At 34.5% G+C, this 25,664-nt stretch overlaps 1 protein-coding gene across 1 annotated transcript in view; it reads left to right on the top strand.

Annotated features, from left to right (window-relative positions):
- The window catches only part of Alg12 (Alg12 alpha-1,6-mannosyltransferase), a 192,349-nt gene that overhangs the window by 90,845 nt on the left and 75,840 nt on the right, over nt 1-25,664 (top strand). Inside the window, exons 5-6 of the mRNA XM_090415859.1 lie at nt 13,182-13,376; nt 21,197-21,300. Coding sequence (XP_090271985.1) covers nt 13,182-13,376; nt 21,197-21,300 — 299 coding nt within the window. The remainder of the gene's footprint in view (nt 1-13,181; nt 13,377-21,196; nt 21,301-25,664) is intronic.

The raw sequence follows: 25,664 nt of genomic DNA, 5'->3' as shown, positions 1-25,664 counted from the left end.
ATATTTAGTGCACAGTACTTCTGTCTCTTCTAAATCCTGCTTGCTCATCTTCCATATTTTCTTCCATAAGTTTCCTTATTCTTTCCATTAATATCATCATAAATACTTTTCCCACCTGACTCGTTAGAGTCATTGTTCTGTAATTTTTGAAGTCCATTTTGTTTTTTTTGTGAATGGGTATTAGGATTGATCTTGTCCATTCTTTTGGTATTTTGCTTTCATCCCATGCTATGTTGCACAACTGGTACAGTTCGTCTGTTATCACTTTGCCAACATGTTTCAACATCCATCTTAGTGATAGATCATGTTAATTACCTACAGTTATTATACTGTTAATTATCCTATGTAACAGTAATCACTGGATCCGTCATAGCTCAGTCTGTATCAACACTGTCCTGGAATGAACAGGAGAACTCATGCAATTTACATACAAATATACTTATAGGCACAGAACCAATTGCCTTATCCTAAAATCCTAGTTATGAAATACCTTGGATGGTTATAAGTGCTTCAGGACCCATTAAGAACCATAGAAGAGGAATAGTGATCATTTAATATTGGCAGGGGATTTTATACTAATGAGAGAAATGATAATTAGGAAGCATTTGGATGGAGTTGCAACATAACTTTGAGGATATGATGAACTTTTTCACATTGTACTATTATAATATCCTTTACATCACCCCTTGAGGATACATATCAGGAATTTGATAATGATAAAAGAGTTAAGAGGTATCAATTTGGGAAATATTTTAATTTGTGTTTAGTAGTATATTATAAGTACTAAGGATTTTAAAATTCAGTATGATAAATAAATATGTTGTCAGTTGAATTGAATCCTCCATGATCAGTCTGCTGACTCTATGGGTGTAATAATAATAATAACCCCAAATCGGTGTCACTGATTGGATGCCTTGCAAAATTTAATATGCAAGTTTATTCTCAGAAGTAAATTTCTTAATAAAGTGGAGACAGTTGAATAAATAAGCAGTTTCTCAAAGAAATGTAAGAAAATGCTATGGAATATGTATGGATCTTTTAGATCATCTGTTAAATGTAATTGTATAAGTGAAAACTAATATTAACTAAATTATTAATTAAAAATTCTAATACACAATTTGAACTGTAGTTAGTTAGCATGCTAATATCTGAAGAGATTTTATGGATATATAAAAAGGAATATTATTATTAATGCCAGACCTCCATGGAATCAAGGATTTGTCACAGGAATCACACTGTCTCAAACAAAGTTTGATTAAACTGTGCTTTAAACTCATTCAATATGTCTGCATTCACAAATCTCTCAGGCAATTCATTTCACCTGCAAACCACTCTCCACGCAAAGAGCTTGTTCCTCACTGCTTATCTCATACCCTCCTTATGCAATTTCCAGGAATGGCCTCTTAATCTACCTCCCATTCTATGAAAACTTTCTTTGACATTAACATGTTAGTAACTCCTAACCAACATATGAAGCCTATTCAGAGGCTTTGCAAATTCCATTCTTTTAATCTGTCTTCACCCCCCCCCCCCCATTCTAAGACCAATTATAACCTTAGTTGATTTTCTTTGGACCCTTTCTAATGTATTATCATCTTCATGAAAACCTGTTTCCAAATTTGTACATAATAAGCCACAAGGCCTGATGAAGGTCTTATACTTATATGGTCTTATAGAACCATAAACTCTGTTGCTGGACATTAAGGTCCTCTGCAACATTGCAAACTCCAATGTAATGACTTTTACAACTACAACTTACTCCTGACTAGTGACTCCTGAAATTCAAGTCCTTGTCTACCACCACTTCCAGATCACATCTCCTCAGCCTTCAAAATTTTCCCCATCAAATTCATCTTATGTTGCCTACCGAATTTTAGAACCTTACACTTTGTAATATTGAACTGAAAGTTCTACTCACTTGCCAACTTATACAATCTATTCGAATCCCCCCGTAATGCCATAAATTTGCTTGACTCCTCACTGTTCTTCTCATATTGACATCATCTGCGAAAATTGCATATTGTTATTATTTAAGACCTTCAGAGAGTTAAGGACTCATTGAGGTAGGCCATACATCACCCACACTAGCTGTTATACTTTCTCTTAAATTACTTACTAATATAATAACGGAATTAACTCGCGTAAATTATTCTTTATTCTTAGAATTTTCGCCTGAGTATTACAGGTATCATCAGTACAGGTACAGAGGCTAATTAAACAATAACTGTTATATTCATAAAGGGCCACCTAAGTAGCTCAAGTTCAAATTTTCTAAATTTATTTAAAAAAATAAATAAATAAAAAATAAAATAATTTTATTTTATTTTATTATTATTTTTTAATATATGTGTATACAATTACAAGTTAGGAAAGATTTGCTGATTTATAGAGTACTATCTCCCACAAGGGGGAAAGACATAGACCATCATATCTGTTTAGGTTAGGGGAGTTAAGTAATGTTTCACATGTTTCTTTGTAAAGCCGTTTCATTAGGAATCGACTTTTGTGAATGACTTTTGTTTTGTTCCACTGAACTCTGTCTGGTGTTGATGGCATGCTCTGTAAGTCCAGTCCAGTTCAGGTTTAAGGTACTGGATATACGACTTGTGTTCTTCTAACTGGATCAGATCAGATCTTCCTGTTTGTCTGAAATATGATAACCCACAAGAACAGGGAATCTGGTAGACACCTGGATAGCTGAGATGTGGGAGCTTGTCCTTTGTAGACATGAGGAATGTGAAGATTTTTCTGATGGGTCGAAAGGCCACACAAATATTTAGTTGTTTTAACACTTTAGCTATGCATTCGCTAATGCATTGTACATAGGGGATAGGTTCTTCTGTATTTGAAGAAGGATGCTGGAGCATGACTACTTAAAGCTCTTTTTATGAAGGAATTCTTACAACCATTGGATATGAAGGAGGAATTAATATATTGTAATTCTTTTTGTAATAGTTCTTCTGAAGAACAAAAGGGGTGGGCTCTATGAACTAGTGTTTTTATGGTACCTGCCTTTTGACTGGGATGGTGATGTGGTTCAGCCTGGATGTACTGGCCTGTATGAGTCTCCTTCCTTTAGACTGTGAATTGTAAGTTACCATCTGGTTGGCGAAGAATTAAGAGGTCTAGAAAGACTAACTGCTTATTTACTTCTACTTCTAGGGCGAACTGGATCCTTGGATGAAGTGCATTTATTTTTGAGAGAAACTGTTGTAATTCTTCCGAAGTGTCCTTCCACATGGCAAAAATGTCGTCCACATATCTGAACCACAGGTTAGGTCTGGGTGTAACGTTGTCAAAGATACGTTGTTCGAAGTGCTCCATGAAGTAGTTGGCAATGGCAGGAGATATTGGATTACCCATTGCTGTTCCTTTGATTTGTTAGTATAACTGGTTTTTGAAGGAAAAATAAGACTTTATTACAAATTCAGATAATTTAATTATGTCTGGAGGAAATTCTTGGTGTAGTAATTCAGTGCTGTCTGCCAACAGAACATTCGTAAATAGCGAAACAACATCTAGACTAATCATAATCTCCGAATCGTCTAGATGCAGATTGGAAATTTTATTTCTGAAATCCACCGAATTTTTTATATACGTAGCAGTTCTTCTAGTTGAAGTGAGTAACTTTAGCAGAAATTTTGATATTTTGTAAGTGTTACAACCTATACAGTCTACAACAGGTCTTAATGGAATTCCTGGCTTATGCGCTTTTGGAAGACCATATAATCTTGGTGGGTGCCCGAAGGAGGTCTTTAGTGTTTTCTTTTTATCTTTATCCCATATCGATATTTTTTCTATAAGAGCATTAAGCTTTTTATTTGACTACCATTAGGATCCGAAGTGAGGGGCCTATAAGTCGAATAGTCATGCAGTAACAGTGACATTTTTCTCTCGTATTCCCTTCTGTCTTGAATGACTACAGCCTTCCCTTTGTCAGCTTTCGTAATAATTAGGTTCTTGTTATTTTTTAGCGATTTCAGCACTTTTTGTTCAGCATACGATAGGTTCGGCCGAGGAGGCTTGGTGCTAAAAAGAATTTTTGCACACTCAAATCTTGTCCTGGTGGCTGTTTTTTTGGGGTAAGGATTGAATACCTCTATCTATGCTATGGAAAAAATCTATTATGGGTATCTTATTCGGAGCAACGGCAAAATTATGAACTTTTGACAGAACGCTGTCTGTTAGCAGGCAGCTGGACACATTTATCACTACTCTATCTGTATCACTGACAATATTGCTAGATTTGGGGTGACTCACCAGTGAATCAAACTTGCGTTTTAATCTATCACGGGAAGCATTGAAAACCTTTTGGTATGACATCGATGAAATGCATAAAATGGTGTTAAAATTTTCAGTCTCTAATACTGGTTCTATAGCGTTCTTGATATCTACTTTTTCAGAAGGGTAAGAGATTTCTTTGCTTCTTGTAGCTGATAATTTACCAGTGACCTACTGGCCTTTAAATAAATCTGATGGGCTCTTTGAGACTTAAAAACTTATTTTAGTTTACAGCAGGTAGGAATAACCAGAGCCATCTTACAGCGCTTTAGGACTATTATTGTGTTAATGCAATTTGCCTTCTTAACTAATACTTTACCATACTTTACCGTATCTGGCATATTGTTTGGACAAAGCATATTTGCACATAACATAGATAGAGGTATTCAATCCTTACCCCAAAAAACAGCCAACAGGACAAAATTTGAGTGTGCAAAAATCCTTTTTAGTGCCAAGCCTCCTCTGCCGAACCCATCGTACGCTGAACAAAAAGTGCTGAAATCGCTAAAAAATAACAAGAACCTAATTATTACGAAAACTGACAAAGGGAAGGCTGTAGTCATTCAAGACAGAAGGGAATACGAGAGAAAAATATCACCTTTACTGCACGACTATTCAACTTATAGTCCCCTCACTTCGGATCCTAACGGTAGTCAAATAAAAAGACCTAATGTTCTTATAGAAAAAATATCGATATGGGATGAAGATAAAAAGAAAACACTAAGACCTCCTTCGGGCGCCCACCGAGATTATATGGTCTTCCAGAAGCGCATAAGCCAGGAATTCCATTAAGATCTGTTGTAGACTGTATAGGTTGTAACACTTACAAAATATCAAAATTTCTGCTAAAGTTACTCACTTCAACTAGAAGAGCTGCTACATATATAAAATAAAAACCCGTCAGAAAAATCTCCACATTCCTCACATCTCCAAAGGACAAGCTCCCACACCTCAGCTATCCAGGTGTCTACCAGATTCCCTGCTCTTGTGGGTTATCATATTTCGGACAAACAGAAAGATCTGCTCTTATCCGGTTAGAAGAACACAAGTTGTATATTCAGTACCTTGAACCTGAACAGTCTGGCCTTGCAGAGCATGCCACCAACACCAGACATACAGTTCAGTGGAACAAGACAAAAGTCATTCACAAAAGTCGGTTCCTAATGAAACGGCTTTACAAAGAAACATGTGAAACATTACTTCACTCCCCTAACCTAAACAGATCTGATGGTCTATGTCTTTCCCCCTTGTGGGAGATAGTACTCTATAAATCAGCAAATCTTTCCTAACTTGTAATTGTATACACACATATATATATATATTAAAAAAAAACATAAATAAATTTTATTTTTTAAATATTTTATTTATTTTTTATTTTAAAATAAATTTAGGAAATTTTAACCTTAGCTACTTAGGTGGCGCTTTGTGAATATAACAGTTATTGTTTAATTAGCCTTTGTGCCTGTGATACTCAGGCAAAAATTCTACGAATAAAGAATAATTTACGTGAGTTAAATTCCGTTATTATATTAGTAAGTAATATGTCTACTCGTGGTATTTCCTTAATGAAACTTTCTCTTAAACGCATTAATGCTACTAGATGCAATCACCACTACCACCAGGCAAACAGTTTAACTCACTTCCTATGAATGAAAATCTAGCTCTTGCCCCTTTCTTACAAACTTAACTTCCATGAATGCCACTCCCTCCTGTCCTCTCCCCATCTTCCATATAATGAAAATTTGATATGCTATAATTCCCATTCAGAAGTTTATGGATTTAATCATATTATCCTCTCTTTCATCTACTTACCAGTCTGCAGCTCAATTTTGCATAAACTACATTCCATAATCCCAGTCTCGTCTTTGTAACTCTTCTTTGCATTTTCATAGCTTTTTTATCTCTCAGGAGACCAAATCTGTGCAGTAATCCAAGTGTGGTTGTATCAAGATGTTGTAAAGAGGAAAAATCATTTCCCTATCCTTACATGTCCATGCTTATTTCAACATTAAAATTGTTTGCTCAAATTGTATTTGCAAATTTTATTCTGTGACTTTTGAACTACAAACTCTTATCCACCATAAGATCCCTAATTATGTGGTATCCTATCAAATGCCATAGAAAGATCCAACGTTATCATAGTGTATCCATTCTCTTGATCCAACTCAGCTGTAACATTGATCCAACTTGATCCAACTCAGCTGTAAAATATGAGCAAATTGCTAAAACATGACCTTCCTTTAGTAAACCCATGCTGCTCCTTGCAGAGTATAGCTTGCTTGTCTATCCATTTCTGTATCCGAGTTCTTATACCAACTTCTCTAAAATCTTCACTACCACACCAGAAATACTGATAGGTCGGTAGTTAGACACATCAGTTTTTGCACCACCCTTGTACAATGGAACTATCATACATCCCTTCTATTCCTGTGGTATCATTCCTGAGTTGAGACTCAAGTTATACAAACATGTGAAAGGCCTAATCAATTCGGCTGAACTTTCCTTTAGCAAACAGACTGATATTCCATCTGTCCTTATAGACAAATTCTTATTCAGGTTATGCAAGAGCTCTTCAACCTCATTTTCATGAACCTGTAACTCTTCATCCAATGTAGCAATAGCACTGTGCACCATGTTACATACACCTGGTTGATATATCTTAGCAAAGTGAGCACTCATTAACTGAACAATCTCCTTAGCTTCTAAGACTCGGGTAACATCTGCATTCAATAAAGTTATTCTTTTACATTCGTTCATTCTTTCTTTTACTTGCAGCATAACAATAAAATTCTTTTGGATTGCCTTAGCTTGCATGACCAATTTCTTTTCACACTCCGATTTAGCTTTCTTCACAATACTCGTAACTTTTCTGGCCTGTACTTTATATATTTCATAACTCCTCTCACTCCTTATCTCACAATATTCCTTCCACATCATCTTCTTCTAGTGGATCTCTTGTTTAATAAGGCTGCTCATCTGTTTCATTCCCATCCTATTTGTTCTTTGACACTTCAGGACTCTGAACTCTAGGACACTTCAGATACTGCCTCGTTTAAGCACTTTTTCAAAGCTTCCCATACATTGCTGATATCTTTCTCATTCAATAACTGATATCATGAAACCAAAGATAGTATTCTCCTGAGTTTGTCATAATTTTCAGCTTTGTATTTCAGTATGCAACTACTTCTAATTAGAACATTGATATAGTTTGCTACTTCTCAGGTCAGTATGGCATGATCACTGTCACAAACTAGAGCAGAACAGCCATGTTCTTAATAAGTTTGAGTTTTATCTGCTACCCAATAAATGATCAAATAATTTAAGTTACCCATAATGATTACACACATCAGGGCAATTTGACACTGCATTTCATCATCCCCAGCAGCTGAACCATCAGGTCTATACAACGCTCCACCATATAGGTTCCATCCAGTTAGCTTTCACTTCAAACTCATTATTATTGCTTTCATGCCTTTCTATCTTAACTTGATTTGAATCATCAGATTTCATTAGTACTATTCCTTCCTCTCCTATCTGTTCTGTGCTTGTCTTCCCCCCCCACCACCACCACCAACCCATATATAACTTGCTGATACCTATCTGACAACCAGTCACCTATCCAACTCAATAGTCTGTTGTCCAATCCCATTTGTTTCAGTTTAGTTGCCAGCTTGTACAAGAATCCCACCTAGTAACCAGTGATGATGGTGAGTATTGACAAGGGTGTGCTGTGATAAGGCAAAATGATTAAAAAATCATTAAATTTGTCTGCCAGCTTTAACAATTTTTAACTTGCCTTCATATTCCCTCATTTTAAGGTCTTGAGGTTTGGGACATATCAATGGGACACTTCATACTCTGTTGGAGGAGTCGTACAGGAGGAAGTAGGGGAGACAAGAGATTTGGGGTTGATGATTGATGGAAACCTGAAATTCAGGGAACATATTGCAAAGGTGGTGAAGGTAACACAGAGGATTGCTGCAATACTGAGAAGAACGCTGACCTGCAGAGATAAGAGTTATCATTCTGTTGTATAAGACCCTGATCAGACCACACTTAGACTATTGTTCTCAAATTTGGTCCCCAGGATTTGAAGGGAATAAATTAATTGTGGAAAGGATACAAAGGCGGATAACAAAGATGGTTGCAGGACTGTACAATGTTAGTTATGAGGATTGGCTGAGGGAATGTGGACTGCAGAGTTTGGTAGATAGAAGAAGGAGAGGTGATATAATTGAGACTTTCAAACTGTTGAGAAGCAGTTACAGGGTTGACACTGGGAAGTTCTTTCGCTTTGTTGAACAGCGGGAAGGAGTGATGACAAGTAGCCATCCCTGAAAGTTATGAAAGGAAACTGTGAGCAAGAGGGCGAGGAGTGGTTTCTTTGCATGGAGGGTGGTTGAACCGTGGAATGCATTGCCTGATAGAGTGGTGAGAGTGAGAACGGTCAAGGAGTGGTATGATAGACTTTGTGTTTCCTAGGAACGACCTCCCACGATGAGTCTTTTGACTGCATGGAGGCCTGAATAATAATAATAATTCTTGGTGTAAAAAAGGTGTACACAAAATATCTTCAATACTGTTTCTCATTGTCGAGAAGGATAGAATAAATGTTTTTTTTTTTTTTTTTTTTTTTTTTTTTTTTTTTTTTTTTAAATACACAGTTATCTAACAGGAAACCACAAGGAATATTTAATTGCATTTCAGTTCTCTGTTGGCAGTAATGTACTGAGTAGAACCTACTATTTGTACTGTTGAGAGCCTGCATACCAACAGTACAAGAACAACAGTACAAACACATGCGATCATCTGCGTATTTAGTGTTGAATAACTACTCCTTTTGTTGTCATTACCTGAATATAACATTTGTATTTTTTGCTCATAAAAATCTCATCTGTTTTTGTCTTCTTTATTTTGGTAATGCCTATCATGTTGATCTGTTACTTATTCAATTCTTCTGCTTATTTAGTTTCATTTCTTTCCATTGATGCTTCATATGTTGGTGGTGCCAGTCTCGAACTCTGAGTTGGGATTTGCTCCAGCAGCTGATTTTCACTATTTTCCCTGACAAAAACAATATGGGCCTTGTTTAACTGGATGATGCCCAGCAGGAATAACATTCTGTCATGTTGTATCATTATTTTGGATTTTGGTTTAAGCCAATAAAAATACAATTTGGTTGACTAAATCCCAAACTTTTGTCCCTTTCTTGTTTGTTCAGTATCCTCCAGGTGAACAAACCTATTAATTGGTGCACTACGAGAAGGTGAGGATTTTTTAGGTCAGAAGCCCTGGTCAGTTCTCTATTCCTTAAAAGGCAATTTGGAGGCTTCCTCCAAGTTATTCAGCTTTGACACTTAAGCACCCTTTTCCTATGTTTCCTGTCTTAGCTGGGAAAAACTAATCAAATAAGCATCATCCTTGGTCTGTCATGTTTTGTTTATGTAAATTTTTAGGCACTTTGATACAGTCTGTGTTCTATGTAAACTCTTTTCCTTCATATCTTTGGTATTCCTAGCATTTATGAATGGACCAATTTTCAGACCTGGAAGCAACCTGTTCATCCTTTCACAACATGTCTATCCTCCCATCATATATAACCAATTCTCTTTCCTGCAATCATCCTAGTCTCCAGGTTCTTCACACTTCTCTTCCCATTCTGGTTTTTTGTTTTCTTATTTTTCTTCTTCCATAATTTGCACTTCACCTTCAAATTCCCCTTTTCTCAGTTCGGTAATATTTAGCCTTTCATAACCTTCTCATCCATGATGGAAGATGAATTTCATTGCCTGGTGTGAGACCACCTCCCTGCTTACTGGAGACCTGAAGTGGCTCGAAAAAAGTTCCATGTTTGGTCTTTAGAGCAGGGTTTCTGGATTATGTAAAAATAAATTTTAAAAAATTACAAAAAAAAAAAATTCTTAGACCACCCATGGTACAAAATGTACTATAGGTTTATAATAACCTTTTGTGGGTGGGAACCACACATACATACCTACATACATACATCTTCAAGGCCCACTTTCCTAATTGGGTTGTGGGGGCAGAAGCTGCAAGAGGAACTTCCAACGGTCGCGATCCTCCGCCACCAAGCTCAGGTGTTCTGGTGGGACTCCTAAACATGTCCACCCAAGGTTTTGGTTATAACCTATCCAGCGAGTCCTTGGCCTTCCGCGTGGCCTCCCACCAGGAAGCATCATCCTTGGCAAAGAGGGCCTGCCAGGGGAGCCTTTCTTGTGGCATTCTGACCAAGTGTCCGTACCAACGTAACTGTGATCTCTCAACATGGAGAAGCAACAGTTGAGTATTGCGGGTTTCCTGAATTGCAGAGCTTCTGACTCTGTCGAGTCTTGTCAACCCCGCAACCCCTCGAAATGAATCTCATTTCAGCCGCTTGGATTCATGTCTGCATTCTTTCAGTCATTACCCAACTCTCATGACCATTGGTGAGGATGGGGACATAGACTGTATTGAAGACAACCAGCTTTGCCTTCTGGCTTAACTCCCACTTCAATACTACCGAACGACCAAGCTCCCGCAATATTGCTCTTGCTGAGCCAATCCGAGTATCTAGCTCTACGTCCCACTTTCCATCACTCGTGAATATGGACCCAAGGTATTTAAACTTTTCCACCTGTGCCTCAGTGGGACTCCACTCACATGTAGAGTGCACTGTGATGGTTGTCTTGAGACCACAAATGTTTCAGTTTTGGCCACGCTGATCTTCATTCCAGCTTCTGCACAAACAGCTACAAACCTATTCAGGGTCTGCTGGAGGTCATCTATGGAAGAGCTAAGCAGAACTAGGTCATCTGCAAAAAGCAGACATCCAATGCTACATCTTCCAGTTGTGACACACTCACTGCTTCGGCTGTGCCTGTCAATCCAGTCCATAAATATTATGAAAAGGAGGGGTGACAGAACACACCTTTGATGGAGGCCAATGGAGACTGTGAAAGTTCAGACTTTGTGCTGTTTACCCTGACACAAAACTCTGGGCATTCATACAGGGACTTGATGGCAGCTTGATGGAACCACACATAAAAAAAAGAAAAAAAAATCTCCTTATTTTCTAGATTTCTCGCTCTTTATTCCATACTCACTCATATTGACATCACGTCCATTCAAGAGCAATCCATTTCTCTTGTACAATTATATTTTCCTGTTAAACCTCATTCCAGCACCCACAAACTGCAGATTCATCTCTTTATGCACCTTAACTATCTTGTTAATCATCACTGTCTGTGTTCTTAACTGCATTGACTGTTTCATCTCCTCTAACAATTCTTTCAGATTATATTCCATTTCTTTTCTGACTTCTGACATTTCATGATCCTTGTCTTGCTTGAAGCCTCAGTTATCCTGCTCATTGTTTTACATTGAAATTACACTTTTTTTTATATTCCTTCCTCCAATATTCATAGTTCTTATTTGTTCACTATATTATCTTTCATTTCATTGTTTTTTTCCTTTTCCTTTAGTACATGTCACTTGCTTTTCCATCAATTGCCTTAGATATGCATCATTTCACTCATTTAATTTAACCTCTTTCACTATTACTCCTTCTATACACTTAAAAAAAAAAAAATAAGAGAAAAGTTTATCACACTAATGCAGTAAATCAGGTTAGTGCTAATTTGCTTGTATCAAATAATGTGTTAATTTATTTATTAATTAACATAACACATTAACATAACAACATAACATATGGTATTAATTCACAATATGAGAATAATAAGAAAACAATTAATATTCGTTTAACTTATTTGCTGATATTTCACTAGTATTATTATCCAACATCTTCACAGCACAAAAACAGTTTGTCACATTACACAAACAGCAACAATTTAGTTAACAATGGGACTAATTTAAAAAGTGTAACAGATAACACAAGGAACTAAAGTCCTAATTTGCACCTGTTGTTGAATAAAGAGATTGAGAGAGAAAAAACAAGTATTAATTTGATCTTAAAATATGTCTCCCGGATTTATAATAACCTTATAAACCCTTCCAAATAAAAAAAAAATCTGGGAGACCGTTATTTTAAGATCAAATTAATACTTGTTTTCTGTCTCTCTCTCTTTACCCAACAATAGATGGCCCAATTAAGACTTTAGTTCTTTGTGATGTCCATTACAATTTTTTAAACTGGCTCCAATGTTAACCAAATTGTTGCTGTTTGTATAATGTGATGAACTCTTTTTTACGCACTGAAGATGCTGGATATTATATCAGCAAATAAATTAAATAAATATTAATTTTATTCTTATTATTCTTGTGTTATGAGTTAATACATTAAATAAATTAACATGAACTGCCAACACATAAGCCTTTCTACTCATTGAAGAATGTGTTAGTTACCGCATGAGAATTAATTAGTCTCCATTAAAACTCAAATTTTTGCGATTTGAAAATTATGATTCATTCTAGAATTGTGATAGTTATATTATCAGTTATTAGACATTTTAAATTAATATGGTGGGATTTGATGAAATAACTACCATTTGAAACCAAAAAACTTGCAGACATCTTGTTGCATTTTAATGTAGAGAATTATATGTTGCATTGTGTTTTGTGTGCATACATTTAAATTTAATAAACTCTTCATCAATGGATATATGACATATTTGTAGAGACTGTTTACTTGTGCATACATTAAATTTTGGTGCAGCATAAGTCATAACTGCTGAGTGAGAATTATCTCATCAGTCCCACTGAGACACCTAGACAATTTCATTACAAGAAAATACTTTTTTTCTAATGAATTTCTTTATATTAAAGTATGCATTATTGACTCTTTCCTTATTAATATCTTGAAATATGAACTAGATACTCTTTCTCCCTCTCTCTCTCTCTTTCTTCTCTCTCCATCGTTCTCTCTCTCTCTGATATTATTTCAGCTTTGTTATCATATCATTTCTGGCTGAAACAGCATCATCTGGGACTCATCATTACTACAGCAGCAGTTGTAACTATTTTCAGAGCTGAACTTGCCATCCTTCTGGGTATTATCATTCTTATTGAATTAGCAACAAGGAGATTGAGTCTTCAATATCTGCTGAAATGTGGAATACCAGCAGGATTTTGTATGTTAGGTAAGTGATAACACTCCTTATTCAAAATAAATTCTATCATAGGAATATAGGAACACACTTTCATTGACTGTTATTCTTCTGAATACAATCAAGCAGTTAATATATATATATTCTTTTGAATACAACATATATCTACCCAGGGCCGCATTTATACTTTTGGAGGCCTGAGGCACAACATCATTATGAGGCCCTCAAAAATAAGCATTTTTTTAGTTTATTGAAAATAAAAGTCAACATTTCCATAATAACTAATTTTAATAACACAATACGACATTGGTATACATATATTTGCATTTTAAAAAAAGTATAAAAATAAATCAGTTCAAATTTAAATAAAAAAATTAATAACTAAGAGTTGTTTTTTCTGACTTTGGTTTTAGCAAATATATCTATAATGTCACCATAATTGATAGTCCATTACATCTGATTCAATGCATAATAACGACAGGTCACTTGTTTTATTTTGGTGCAAGTTGCTTCTTAAATAATTTTTTATTCGTTTCAACACTGAAAAATAGCGTTCAGCACTTCCATTTGAAATAGGCATCGTCAAAAAAATATTTTTAAAATTCTTTCTACGTTCGGAAAAGTAGACAAATTTATACATATTTTTAATTGAAGAATTTTCTTCCTTTTTCATTATTAAAAATTGCTTAACTTCATCAGTAAATTTTTCTGGATCAGTATCAGTCCCATAAGTTTGTAAAATTTTATCAATACTAGTCTTGTCTTGATCTATATCTTCCTTCAAAAAAAATGTCAAACATATCTAATATGTTGAAATAGCTTTTTGTTCTTTCATTAATTTCCAAAATTAGCTTATTGCAAATGACATTAAAAGTGTTCACAGCAAAATTTTCTTTCCCATGTAATATAATCTCATTGTTAGATTGTGAAACTTTGTCACTCATTTTTTTTTCATTTTTTAACTCTTTCCTTTTCATCTTTAAATTTTGTGTCATCTGTTAATAAATTCCCGTCTTCATTTACAGCAGCAAAACTATTTCTTATATCTAAAATAAAACCAACTAAAGAGTGCAACAAATTATTAGCTAAAACCAATCCATATCGGGATCTTGTAGAGATTTACTAACGAATTAGCGTTTATTTGTTGTAAAATTTTGTCACACTGTTAAAATTGCTGTTTCTGGTTTGTCAAAATGTTCAGCCAATGATGAGCTCTCTAATTTAGAAATAGGTTTTTCATGAGGAGAAATGAATAGTTCAAGTAATGCGTCTTTAATTTGTTTATATCCACGTTTCAAAGCCAATATAGCATCAGCTCTTGCGGACCTCGTTTCACTTAGTCTTTTAACTGTTAAAGATTTTTTTTTCTAAATGTTTATGGAGTATACCCCATCTTCTTGTTGAAGATGAAAAGTAATTATATACATTTTGAATAAAACAAAAATATTACACTGCTTCCAGACAAGATTCCACAGCATAGTTGTCAATTAAATTTAAGGAATGAGCACGGTATATAATGTGCAGAGGGACTACGTTTTTTCAGCCTAGCTTGTAAACCTGTATAGATACTTTTCATATTGGCAGCATTATCATAGCTTTTCCCTCTGCACATTTTTATATCCAAAGATAATTCTTTTAATTTTTTTAATAAGGAATTATGTTATGTAATTCTGATGAATCCGATAAATGTTTCTCTAATGTCAGAATTTGCGGCAACATACCTAAATATCATAGCTAGTTGGTCATTATGGGCAATGTCTGGCATTGAATCGATTATTATTGCAAAATAAGCAGCTTCCTTAATTTCTGATATTAATATTTCTCTTGTTTTTTTAGCTATTAACACTATGAATTCATCACAATTATGGTAAGAGAGATAATTTGATCTGCCAGAACCACAGTTGGCATACATTTTCATGTGATGTTTTAAAAAATCATCAAATTCACTTAAATAATGTAAACACGATAAATAATTTCCGCAAGAATCAGAAAAAATATCATTTGTATTTCCTCTAAATGCTAGCCCTAGTTTACTCAGTAACTTAATGGTAGCTATTATTCTTTTTAAAACCTCTCTCCAATAATTTTCTTCAGAATGTATTTGTTTGATCAATTCGACTATTTACAGAACTTTATTTTCTTTTTGCGATATGTGCACATCGCTCATATATGCTCAGTAGAATGCTCGTGATCACATAAGGTTCGTGTTATATTTCCCCCAGTCATTAAAACCCTTCATTAAGCTATTATTTGACTTAGAAAACAATTTACAAACAAAGCAGTAAATTGCTTTGCTGGTTTCTAAAAAATTGGCCACTCTCATTTCTCCTTTTTATTCCATTCGCCTTTTTACAGTAAAAATGTGATATATTTACATTTCTGACATATATTCTATTGCATTCTATGTATTCTTTTTTTTAAATTTTCGATTTTACCAACATTCTGGTGCATATTTATTAAAATATGCTCGATAAACTGTTCATTAATAGTAAGTGGCCACGCTGCTATATCGGTAGGATAAGAGATAGCTTGCTTGCTGATAAGTACAGACTCTGATTGATAATTTTCTTCAGAATCCTCTTGATTTGTATCATTTACTTCTCTCTCTCTCTCTCTCTCCTTCTATGTTTTCCACATCATTTTGATGTTCTTCATTTTCACTTTCATCTCCTCCTGATAATGATCCCAATGTTTCGTTTTCATTCTGAGAGCTGTGAAGTACAACTTCAGTTCTACGAAATTCTTCATTTTCAGAAGGCAAAAAGACAAAATTGCCCCTTTTTGACTATTCAGCTGTTTTTCATTTTCTCTAAGTCGTTTTCTTCTACTAGCTCCAGATTCAAATTTTCTTGGCATCATTATGTGTATTAATCTATCAAAAGCAAAATAAATATTTATTAAATCCAAAATAAACATATAAATAAAATAAATAATTACATTAAAAGCTTAAAAAATACAAAAATAGAAACAGTAGTATCTTGGTTTTGTTAAAATAAACAAGTAGCAGTAAAATAAGAATAATAATTAATTGAATAATATATTCTTACCAACTGCGACAACTACTTTAACCATATAATTAGGTATATACACTTGTATACAGTATACTGCTTTACAAGTACTAGCCAAATATTAAACTGATAGTAACTAAACTATCAATTTAATTACCATTTTTTGGAATTTCTTTTACTGTTCTACGATATTTGGTACACAATTTGGTACACCCTTTTTGATGCACAATTTATTTATTGTGTTTCTTCCCAAACATATAAACGAATTTCACATGTATACAATAAATATTAATATTAATAAAATCTTGGTAATAATAAACTGGCATCTTCGTAAGTCATATTATATAAATAAATGACTAACTTATATCGATGGATTATAAATAATTATGCAACTTCTATGATACTTTATATTTAATATTAAATTTTCTAAATGCCGTATATTATCGCGTATAATGCGAACAATTTCTGGTAAAAAATACTACTTAAAGTTAGGGGTTCGCATTATATGCGGATCCTAAAAAAAATATATCTTATTAGACTTGCACACACAATATATACTACCTAATGCCTATGCAACCAAATCTACTTGACCCACTCGCATTTGGCGACCGAACGCACATCGTATCTGTGCATAAAGCTACTTACATTATTGGCTTTATGCACAGATACGATGCGCGCTCTGTCGCCGAATGATAGAGCACAGTTAGGTATATCGGTTTAACCACAGCTCATTTTAAATATTATTCGTTAAACAAACCTAGCCTGAAAATGAGCTAACAGAAATGTAAACGTTCATCTTTTGAAGCAGGATTTAAATTGCGTGTCGTGCAGTTTGCAGAAGAACATAATATAACAGTGTTGCTATGAGAGAATTTGGTGTAGCAGACAGTAATATTAGACTTTGGCGTAAGCAAAAAGACAGTCTTCAAGAAATCCCCAAAACGAAACGTGCCCGTCGTGGAGATGTAGCATTCTTTCCAGAACTCGAAGAAGAGCTAAATGAATGGATTTTGATGCAACGACAAGATGGCATTATAGTAACAAGAAATGCAATTCGTTTTTGAGCTCTACAACTCAAGAATGGTAAATTCAAGGACACACCAGGTATTTCATCTTTTCTTGCTTCGCCTGGGTGGTGCAACAGATTTATGGAATGCAAAGCATTACCATTATGACACCGAACAAAAATTGCGCAGAAGTTACCAAAGCAGCTTGAAGAAAAAGTGCAGTCCTTCCATAAATTTATCATAAAATTACGGGAGTGTCACGGATATGAGCTTTCCCAAATTGGCAATATAGATGAGACGCCCATGTACTTTGATATGCCTGGGAATCGAACAGTAAACTCAGTTGGTGAAAAGGGTGTCTTCATAAAAACAACAGGACATGAAAAAACGCATTTTACCATTGTTCTAGCATGCATGGCAGATGGAACCAAATTAAAGCCGATAGTGATATTTAAAAGGAAGAAAATTCCGAAGCATATGAAATTTCCACCAGGTGTAATTGTTCGTGCCAATCAGAAAGGTTGGATGGATGAAGAAGGTGTACAATTGTGGCTGGATCAAGTATGGAACATACGTCCAGGTAGCTTGTTACGTCAACAAAGCATGCTAGTCTGAGATATGTTCCGGGTGCATTTAACAGAGGCAAGCAAAGAGAAAGCACGTGAGCTACGTACAGACCTAGCAGTCATACCGAGTGGTCTAACTTCCGTTTTGCAGCCACTTGATGTCAGCTTGAATAAGCCATTTAAAGATCACTTACGTGAAAAATGGAGAGAATGGATGTCATCTGGTTTGGTGAAGATGACAAAGGGTGGGAATTTTCAGAAGCCTGAGATCACCCTAGTCACCAGCTGGGTTAAAGAAGCATGGGATTCGATACCATCTGAAATGATTCAACGCTCATTTCTTAAATGTGGAATAAGTAATTCAATGGATGGATCCGAAGATCACGTCATATATACTAAAGCGAGGATGATGCACAACAAAATGGAGAGCATGAAGACGACAACTGCTACACTGATGATGCAATCCCTACAGATGAATTTATAAATGAAATGTTTGATGACTCAAAAGATGAAGAATTTAAAGGATTTTGACATTTTGTTTTAAAATAAATATTTCTTTCATTAATTCGTATTGTATTTTGACATTTTGTTTTAAAATAAATATTTCTTTCGTTAAATCGTATTGTATTATTTATAATGTTATGGAAGAAGATTAACAGATCTCATTATACGTGGACATGGCATTTTAGGGCTAGTTTTCAAACAAAATTTCTAGTTCGCATTATACGTGGATCACATTATACGCGATAATATATGGTAGTTTAAAATCTTTTAATGTAATTCTAAATATATATATTATTTACACTTTTAAATATTCCATGTAATTGAATCATAATTAATTTAAAGAAAGATGTAATTAAAATCTTTCTGTGAAAGATTTCAATTGCAGTGTTGATTATTGATTGATTTTGTTTGACAAGTATCATAGTTGCTACAAAAATTCTGAATACTGAAAAAATATTAAAAGGTATTGGTAATAATTTAGTATAAGGATAAAAGGTTTTTGTTTTTTTTTTAAAAAAAGAATTTAAATGCAATCAAATTAAGCTTTGCTAATCAAGATAAAAATTGGAAACTTCATGAACTATGAAGTTCAGATATTCTCACTAAAAATAAAAATTTTGAATTTACGGTAATAAAAATTATAGCAAAAATCATCATATTTATGGAATTACAACATTTATTTATTACAAGATTTATTCAATTCCAGTCAACCAAATCACAAATAAAAGAATAAGACTGTATGTCACAAACACTTCTCAATGGACTCTATTCTTACAATATTCCCTCCACATCATTCTCTTATGGATTTCTTGCTTAATCCATTTCACTATGACCCTGTTTGTTCTTTGAACTCTAGGAACACAGCCAGATAACACATTATGCAAGCATCTTTTCAAAGCTTTTAACACTATAGGACTAAACATAATATTTTCCTGAGTTTTTCATAATTTATCTCTTTGTACAGCATGTAACCTGTCCTAATTGGAACATATATGTAGCTACTTCCTAAGTCAGTATGGCATGATCACTTATCACCAACTAATAGCAAAACAGTCATCCTTAACTTAGATTCCTTTCTGACACTGTGATCAAATCTAACATTCTTTGGCCTTGATTTGCTTCTTTCATGCGCTGCTTGAGAAAGTTGTCTCGCAATAGCTCAATAAATTTTTCATTCTTATCAGGAATTTTCTGTGCTAGTCAATCAACATCCCACCATATATTTCATTCCATTAACATCCATTTTACACCAGATAGCCTCAAACTCAGTTCTATATTATCACTATTATTTCTTTCATGAGTTTCTGCCTAACTGGACTTAAATCATTAATTAATATAATTAATAGTACCTCCTCTTCCCCTCCTGTCTTATCTCTTCTGTCCTTTCTAAAAATAGTGTACCCTTCACACTCAATTCCAATTACTACATTTTACTCTGGGAGCCAAGTTTCACTAATGCTAACAATCTTAAGCCGCAGCATATTCACCAATGCAACAACTCAACCCATTTGTTCACAGTTCTCTTGGAATTTCTATATAGATATAAGTCTATATACTTTCATAAGTTTATATATACACACACACACACACACACACACACACACACACACACACACACACACACACACAGTTTATATATAAGTTTGTATACTTATATCTGCAGTCTGCTTAGCCCATTTCTGCAGCTTTCTCTTTTAAGTCTCCCCTCCCTCACTGACACACATACTCAAAAAAAGTCTGAACTACGGCATATTGGTCCATCCCTTCATCAGGTTCATAACCATGTTTGTGATATTTATATCATTATCATATTTGTATGCTTTAGCTGAACTTACACATTTTCACTGTTCCTCCCATGATGATCTAGGTTCCCTAATGTTCTGCATCCCAGGTCTCGCCTCAGTAAATTAGGTCTCACTCCCAGTAAATAATTTCTCCAGGTTCATTCAAATGCATGCCTTTCCTGTAACAGGTTTTTTCTATCATCAAACTCAATCCACACATCCAAAAATTCACAACCGTATCTTCTACACAGCCTGCATATTGGATCATTTGCTATCATACCATCCTTCTTAACTAGTACTATCATATTTCATCAACATACTAATAATTTTACTCTTTCACTGTTCTTTCTTGCTTCTTCCAGGAATCCTTTCATACTGTGTTTATCACTAATTAAATCCTTTGTCTCTACAAATACTACCATCCATTTTCTTTTCTGTTTCCTGATTGCATTTGTCACATCTTTAATTTTCGCTCCCAAGAATCTCAAAATAGGGACTCTCTTGTCAAGCCAAATGAATGAATCATTATACCATATTACCTTCTTTTTTTCTTGCATTCTATTCAGCTTATCTTTATGTGTTCAGTTAATTTTTAATTTAACTTTTTATTCCCCCCCCCCCAAACACACACACACACACACACACACACACACTAGAGGTCAGGCTAAGGCCAACAGTTGGCCAAAGTAATAATGCTATAGTACACCGTAGTGAAATGTAATGTTGCGCTTGCCTCTTTGTGTGTGTGTGTTCCTGATTGATGACCTTAATATGAGGGTCAAAATGTTCAGCACCTGTTCTATTTTAAATTAATGTTATTACTCTAACACAAGTAGTTGTGTCCATAATTTTGACACAGAGAACCTTGAAATTTATCTAAAAAAAATTAAATAACAAGAAAAAAAAGTTTTTATACTGATATGTTTTTTCAAATGTTTAAATGTGCTAGTTTTGTTTCTAACTAGTTCTTAATCAACATTTCAGCTCTAACAATTACTGTGGATTCATATTTCTGGCAACGGCATTTGTGGCCTGAAGGGGAAGTGTTATGGTTTAACATAATTCTGAATCGAAGTTCAGACTGGGGTGTATCCTTTGTTTAGGCTTTTAATAATATAGATATAAAATATCTTTTAAGGAGACATCATTTGCTGTCACATAGGTATCTATATAGACTGTATTGCATTTGCAGTCCACACAAAAGCAAATAATGACTTGCATTTTAGGGTCTTTTTTTTGTTGAGTTTTCATTGATGAACTAGATACATTTATGTTTCTTTAAATGTCATAGGAAAGCATTGCTTTGGCAATAGATTGAATTATAAATTAAGTTCACGTGTTTGTAATTTGGCTTCATGGCAGTCAAACTATTAATGTTTCTTGTTCAATGTGTCATGTCTTATGTCACATTAGTAGAGCATGAGATATGTCCCAGCATGAATGTGTTAAATGAACATAAACATATTGGGGTCATTATCAGTTTATTAATGCTAACATAATTAGCAGATATAATGAATAATCTATATGCATAAAATTCCTTGAGGAATAAAGCCTTCAGTATAAATTTTATATGAAAAGATGATTACAACAAGCTTTTGAGGAAGTTTGAAAAGTAGTGACATGGCATTCATCTGTAAGGGAAGAATGTTAGTTAGCAGTGTGTGGGAGAAGGTCAAGGGATGTCTGTCTGAAAGAAGTAGTATCAGATTATATATTCAAGATTGAAGAATGAATGAGGTGGGGTTAGATGGATGTTAGTACCATTAAGCAAGAGCTGAAGGGAGAGGGAAGGAATTGCAAAGGATAATGAAGAAAGCAAGAACTGAAAAAAAAAAATTGTATAGGGTAGATTAAAAATGATCAGCAATTTCATGAGTAATATAAGCACAGGTAAGAAGGATAATCAGATTATCAGTATGAGATTCTGAGAGAAAATTAGCTGAGTAAGCCAAAGGAAATCCCAAAGAAATGTTCATTATGTGGTGAGTAAAAGGAATAATAATGAAGGATAACCTTAATAAGCACTGAAAATAAGGATGTGACAGAAGTAAACAAAATAGTTGAGTTACTGACTATTTTTCAAGGGTGGCATTCAGGTTAAAGATATTGCAGTGACAAATAAGACAGGAACTGATGTGAAAATAGAGGTTGATAAATTAGAAACACTTAAGATAATGCAGAATCTCAGTGCAAATATGACCATGGGATTAGATGCAGTATCAGCTTGCCTATCATGAGAATTGTGCAAAGCAGTTATTGCCTCTCTCAGCTCTGTTAAATTTCCTAAATTCCTAAAAACAGTTTAGACTGCTTAAATTTAAATCTCAGCTCTGGTAAAATCTTAAGGGAGTAGAAGAAGAGAAAAATAATTCATTTGCATAATGGTGGCTCCAAGATACAACTAATGAATTCAAGACCATTAAATATCAAGTGGTAGTAAAAAGTATTGTCAAAGTTGATCAAAGACAGAATTCTGGAATGGATATTGACAGACGCACTGGCAAGTAGAGATAAGGAATTATTATTTCTCATTTTAAGGTTTCGATACGGCCATGTCTGGGTTTCTTGGGAATGAGGAGGTGAGACAGCATGGTTTTGTAAAGCGTAGATCATGTCTTAGTAATATACTCACTTTTTTTTATAATAGTGACACTTGAGTTTGATAAAGGGAATAGCTACAGTGATACTGCTGGATTTTGAAAAAGGCATTTAACAGCATACTGCATAGAACTCCAGTAGATAAATTGGAATATATGATGATGGATATGAAGCTGGTGATGTTGATATGAGGGTGATTGATGAACAGATATCAAAGAGTAGTATATGGAGAAGTAGAGGCGAAGAGAGAGATGACTAGCAGTGTGTTATTTGGACTGCTACTGTTTAATTTGTACGTTAATGATAGAGGAAATTTATTTATTTCATATGATGATATAACAGCCATGATCCCATTTTACAGGGGGGAAATAGCATCTCAATTCCCCCCCCCCACACACACACACTTTATCTGGGCTCAGGACTGGTATAGCTGACGAATCAGGCCTATGGCTGGGAAGGACCATTTCTTAAGTATTCCTGACTGTAATCCTGTGTGTATTCACAGGGCCGGTTTGCCTGTTCTGGGGGATAAAAAAAACCTGAGTTTCCTGAGTAAGAAAACCTCCATATGAGACTAGCTAACTCACCTTTTCATCAAAAGAGACCAGATAAAGGTTCCTCACATCACGGACAGGAATTGAACCCAAGTCTTTCCGACCAAAGGGCTTCGTTTATACCGACTGAGCCACCGATGCTCTTATAGGAAATGATTTAAAGGGAAATATTCAGTTGTTTCCTGACGATGCAAAACTGAATAGCCAGCAGTAATTTGGGATGAAAAAATTGCAGGCTGTGTACTACATTGACACAACTGTACTCCAGAAAATTGTTGAGATAGGGATTTAGGGGTTAGTGGATAGAGCATGTTACAAAAATGGCTGTAGTAGCTTGCAGGATTACTTGGTTATTGACAGATACACTGGCAAGCAGAGGTAAGGAAGTTGTTATTCATCATTTTAAGGTTTCAATACAGCCATATCTGGGTTTCTTGGGAATGAGGAGGTGGTAGAGAGGATTTAGAATAAAGTGATCTATGAAATTCATCCTGTAAGGATGGATCAAGGATTTGTGGGTTGCAGAAGTTGGTTAATAGGTGATGAAAAAGAGGGGACATAATAGAAACGTATAATTTATTTTTAAAAAAAATTATAGTATTGATGCAGAGGAAATTTTTCAGCACATGACTAGAGGAAGAACAAGGGGTCATTTCTGGAAATTGGAGCATGTTTGATGAGCGGATGAGTTGCAAGAGTCTGCCGAGTGCTCTGTCAGTAAAGGAGTATGATAGGTATGTACAAATAGTTGGGCCTTCTATGATGAGGCTTTAGACGTCATGGAGATTCCAATGGAATAATAATAATAATCAGTAACAAAAGCACATATTTCACGATGATCATGTGATCACATCTTCAGAGTTGAACATACAGTTGGGTCATTACATAAAACAAGAATGGTAATGACAACAAATGTTACACAGAACATTTGTTTTGACTAAAGCAAACATTGTAATATTAGGGAACTAAGGAACAGTTTAAATATAGTCAGTAAGCAGTGAGGTGTAAAGACTCAGTACATAAAAGTATTTATTAAAAAATAATAAGAATAACAAAAATTAGTAGATTATTAGTAGCAGTTCAAAGTCACCAATTCTCAAAATTTTGAAACATTTAAACTATTACTGATTAAAATTAAATCGAGTATGAAAGACTTCATGGCATTCATTGAAAAGTCTTTCATATTTGTAAGAGCTACTAGTAAGAACTTTTCATATCAGCTCTCACAGATTCTATAATAGGATTTGGCTTGTAGAAACTCAGTGCTCTAAGTATAGCCTTAATGTCAATATCTTGGTCTCTTGAACGTAATTTAGGGGACAAGTTATGACTGTCACTCTGAGAAAAGTCCTTACATGGAGAGACTTTTGCCCGGTATTGTACTACCTACTAGGATCATTTGCATTGGCTAACGCTAGTGTCACCGATACTTTATAGTTTACTATATTAGGCAAGAAACTCTCTGATTCCGATCTTTGAGTTTCTTATTCGGTTTTAAAACTTTGTGGGATTTAATATCCCCTTAATTTAAGTAAAGTCCTTACATGGATTTTATGTGTAGACAAAAAAAAAAACCTATGTTATTTTTCTTCAGATTTGGTTAAAAAATTACATTTTGAAGTGGTATATATTCTTTATTCTTCTTGATTGTGAATATAGAATTTATTCTATATTCAGAAGAATATAGAATAAATTCTATATTCTTCTGAATTACTGCCTTTAAACATATCTAAAGTCAGAAATAAAAGTTTTTCATTTATTAAAAGAAATCATAATCTTATCTCAAGAGCTGATAAGGGAAACACCACTTGGATTCTACAGAATATAACTGTAAGGTTTTATTTCCTCTCAGTTATTATTCCACCAATAAATTCATCACACACCAAATCACAGGCAATTACTTGCTTGAAAACACTACTTCTTTGGATGTTGACGTTCAAATGTTAAAGATTTTTCAAGCAGGAACATTAGGATAAACTTCAAAAAATACATAAAATAGACAAACTGTTGAGCCATTGGTAGACTGTATTGGTTGTCCTACATAAAAAGTTTTAAAATGTTTATCTAATTGTCAAATCAAGGAAAGTCAGTCATTCATAAAGAATACTTCAGTTTCATTTCTAAATTGAAAATCACCACCTTCAGGGCTCATTAATATTTTGCTCATCACCAACTTACCTTTAGAGATAACACTTCAGTTACTTTCTTAAAACTTTTCTGCTGAGTCATTAATTGATTTGCTTTTACAGTTCACTCCAGTTACTTTGTGGGAAAGTAAGCTCTATAAGCAAGTTGAAGGG

Source organism: Typopeltis vanoorti, chromosome 3 (genome assembly GCF_054136105.1).
Source record: "Typopeltis vanoorti isolate ZY-2024b chromosome 3, IOZ_Tvanoo_1.0, whole genome shotgun sequence".
In the NCBI taxonomy this organism is placed as follows: domain Eukaryota; kingdom Metazoa; phylum Arthropoda; class Arachnida; order Uropygi; family Thelyphonidae; genus Typopeltis; species Typopeltis vanoorti.
This window is presented reverse-complemented; position numbering and strand designations above follow the sequence as displayed.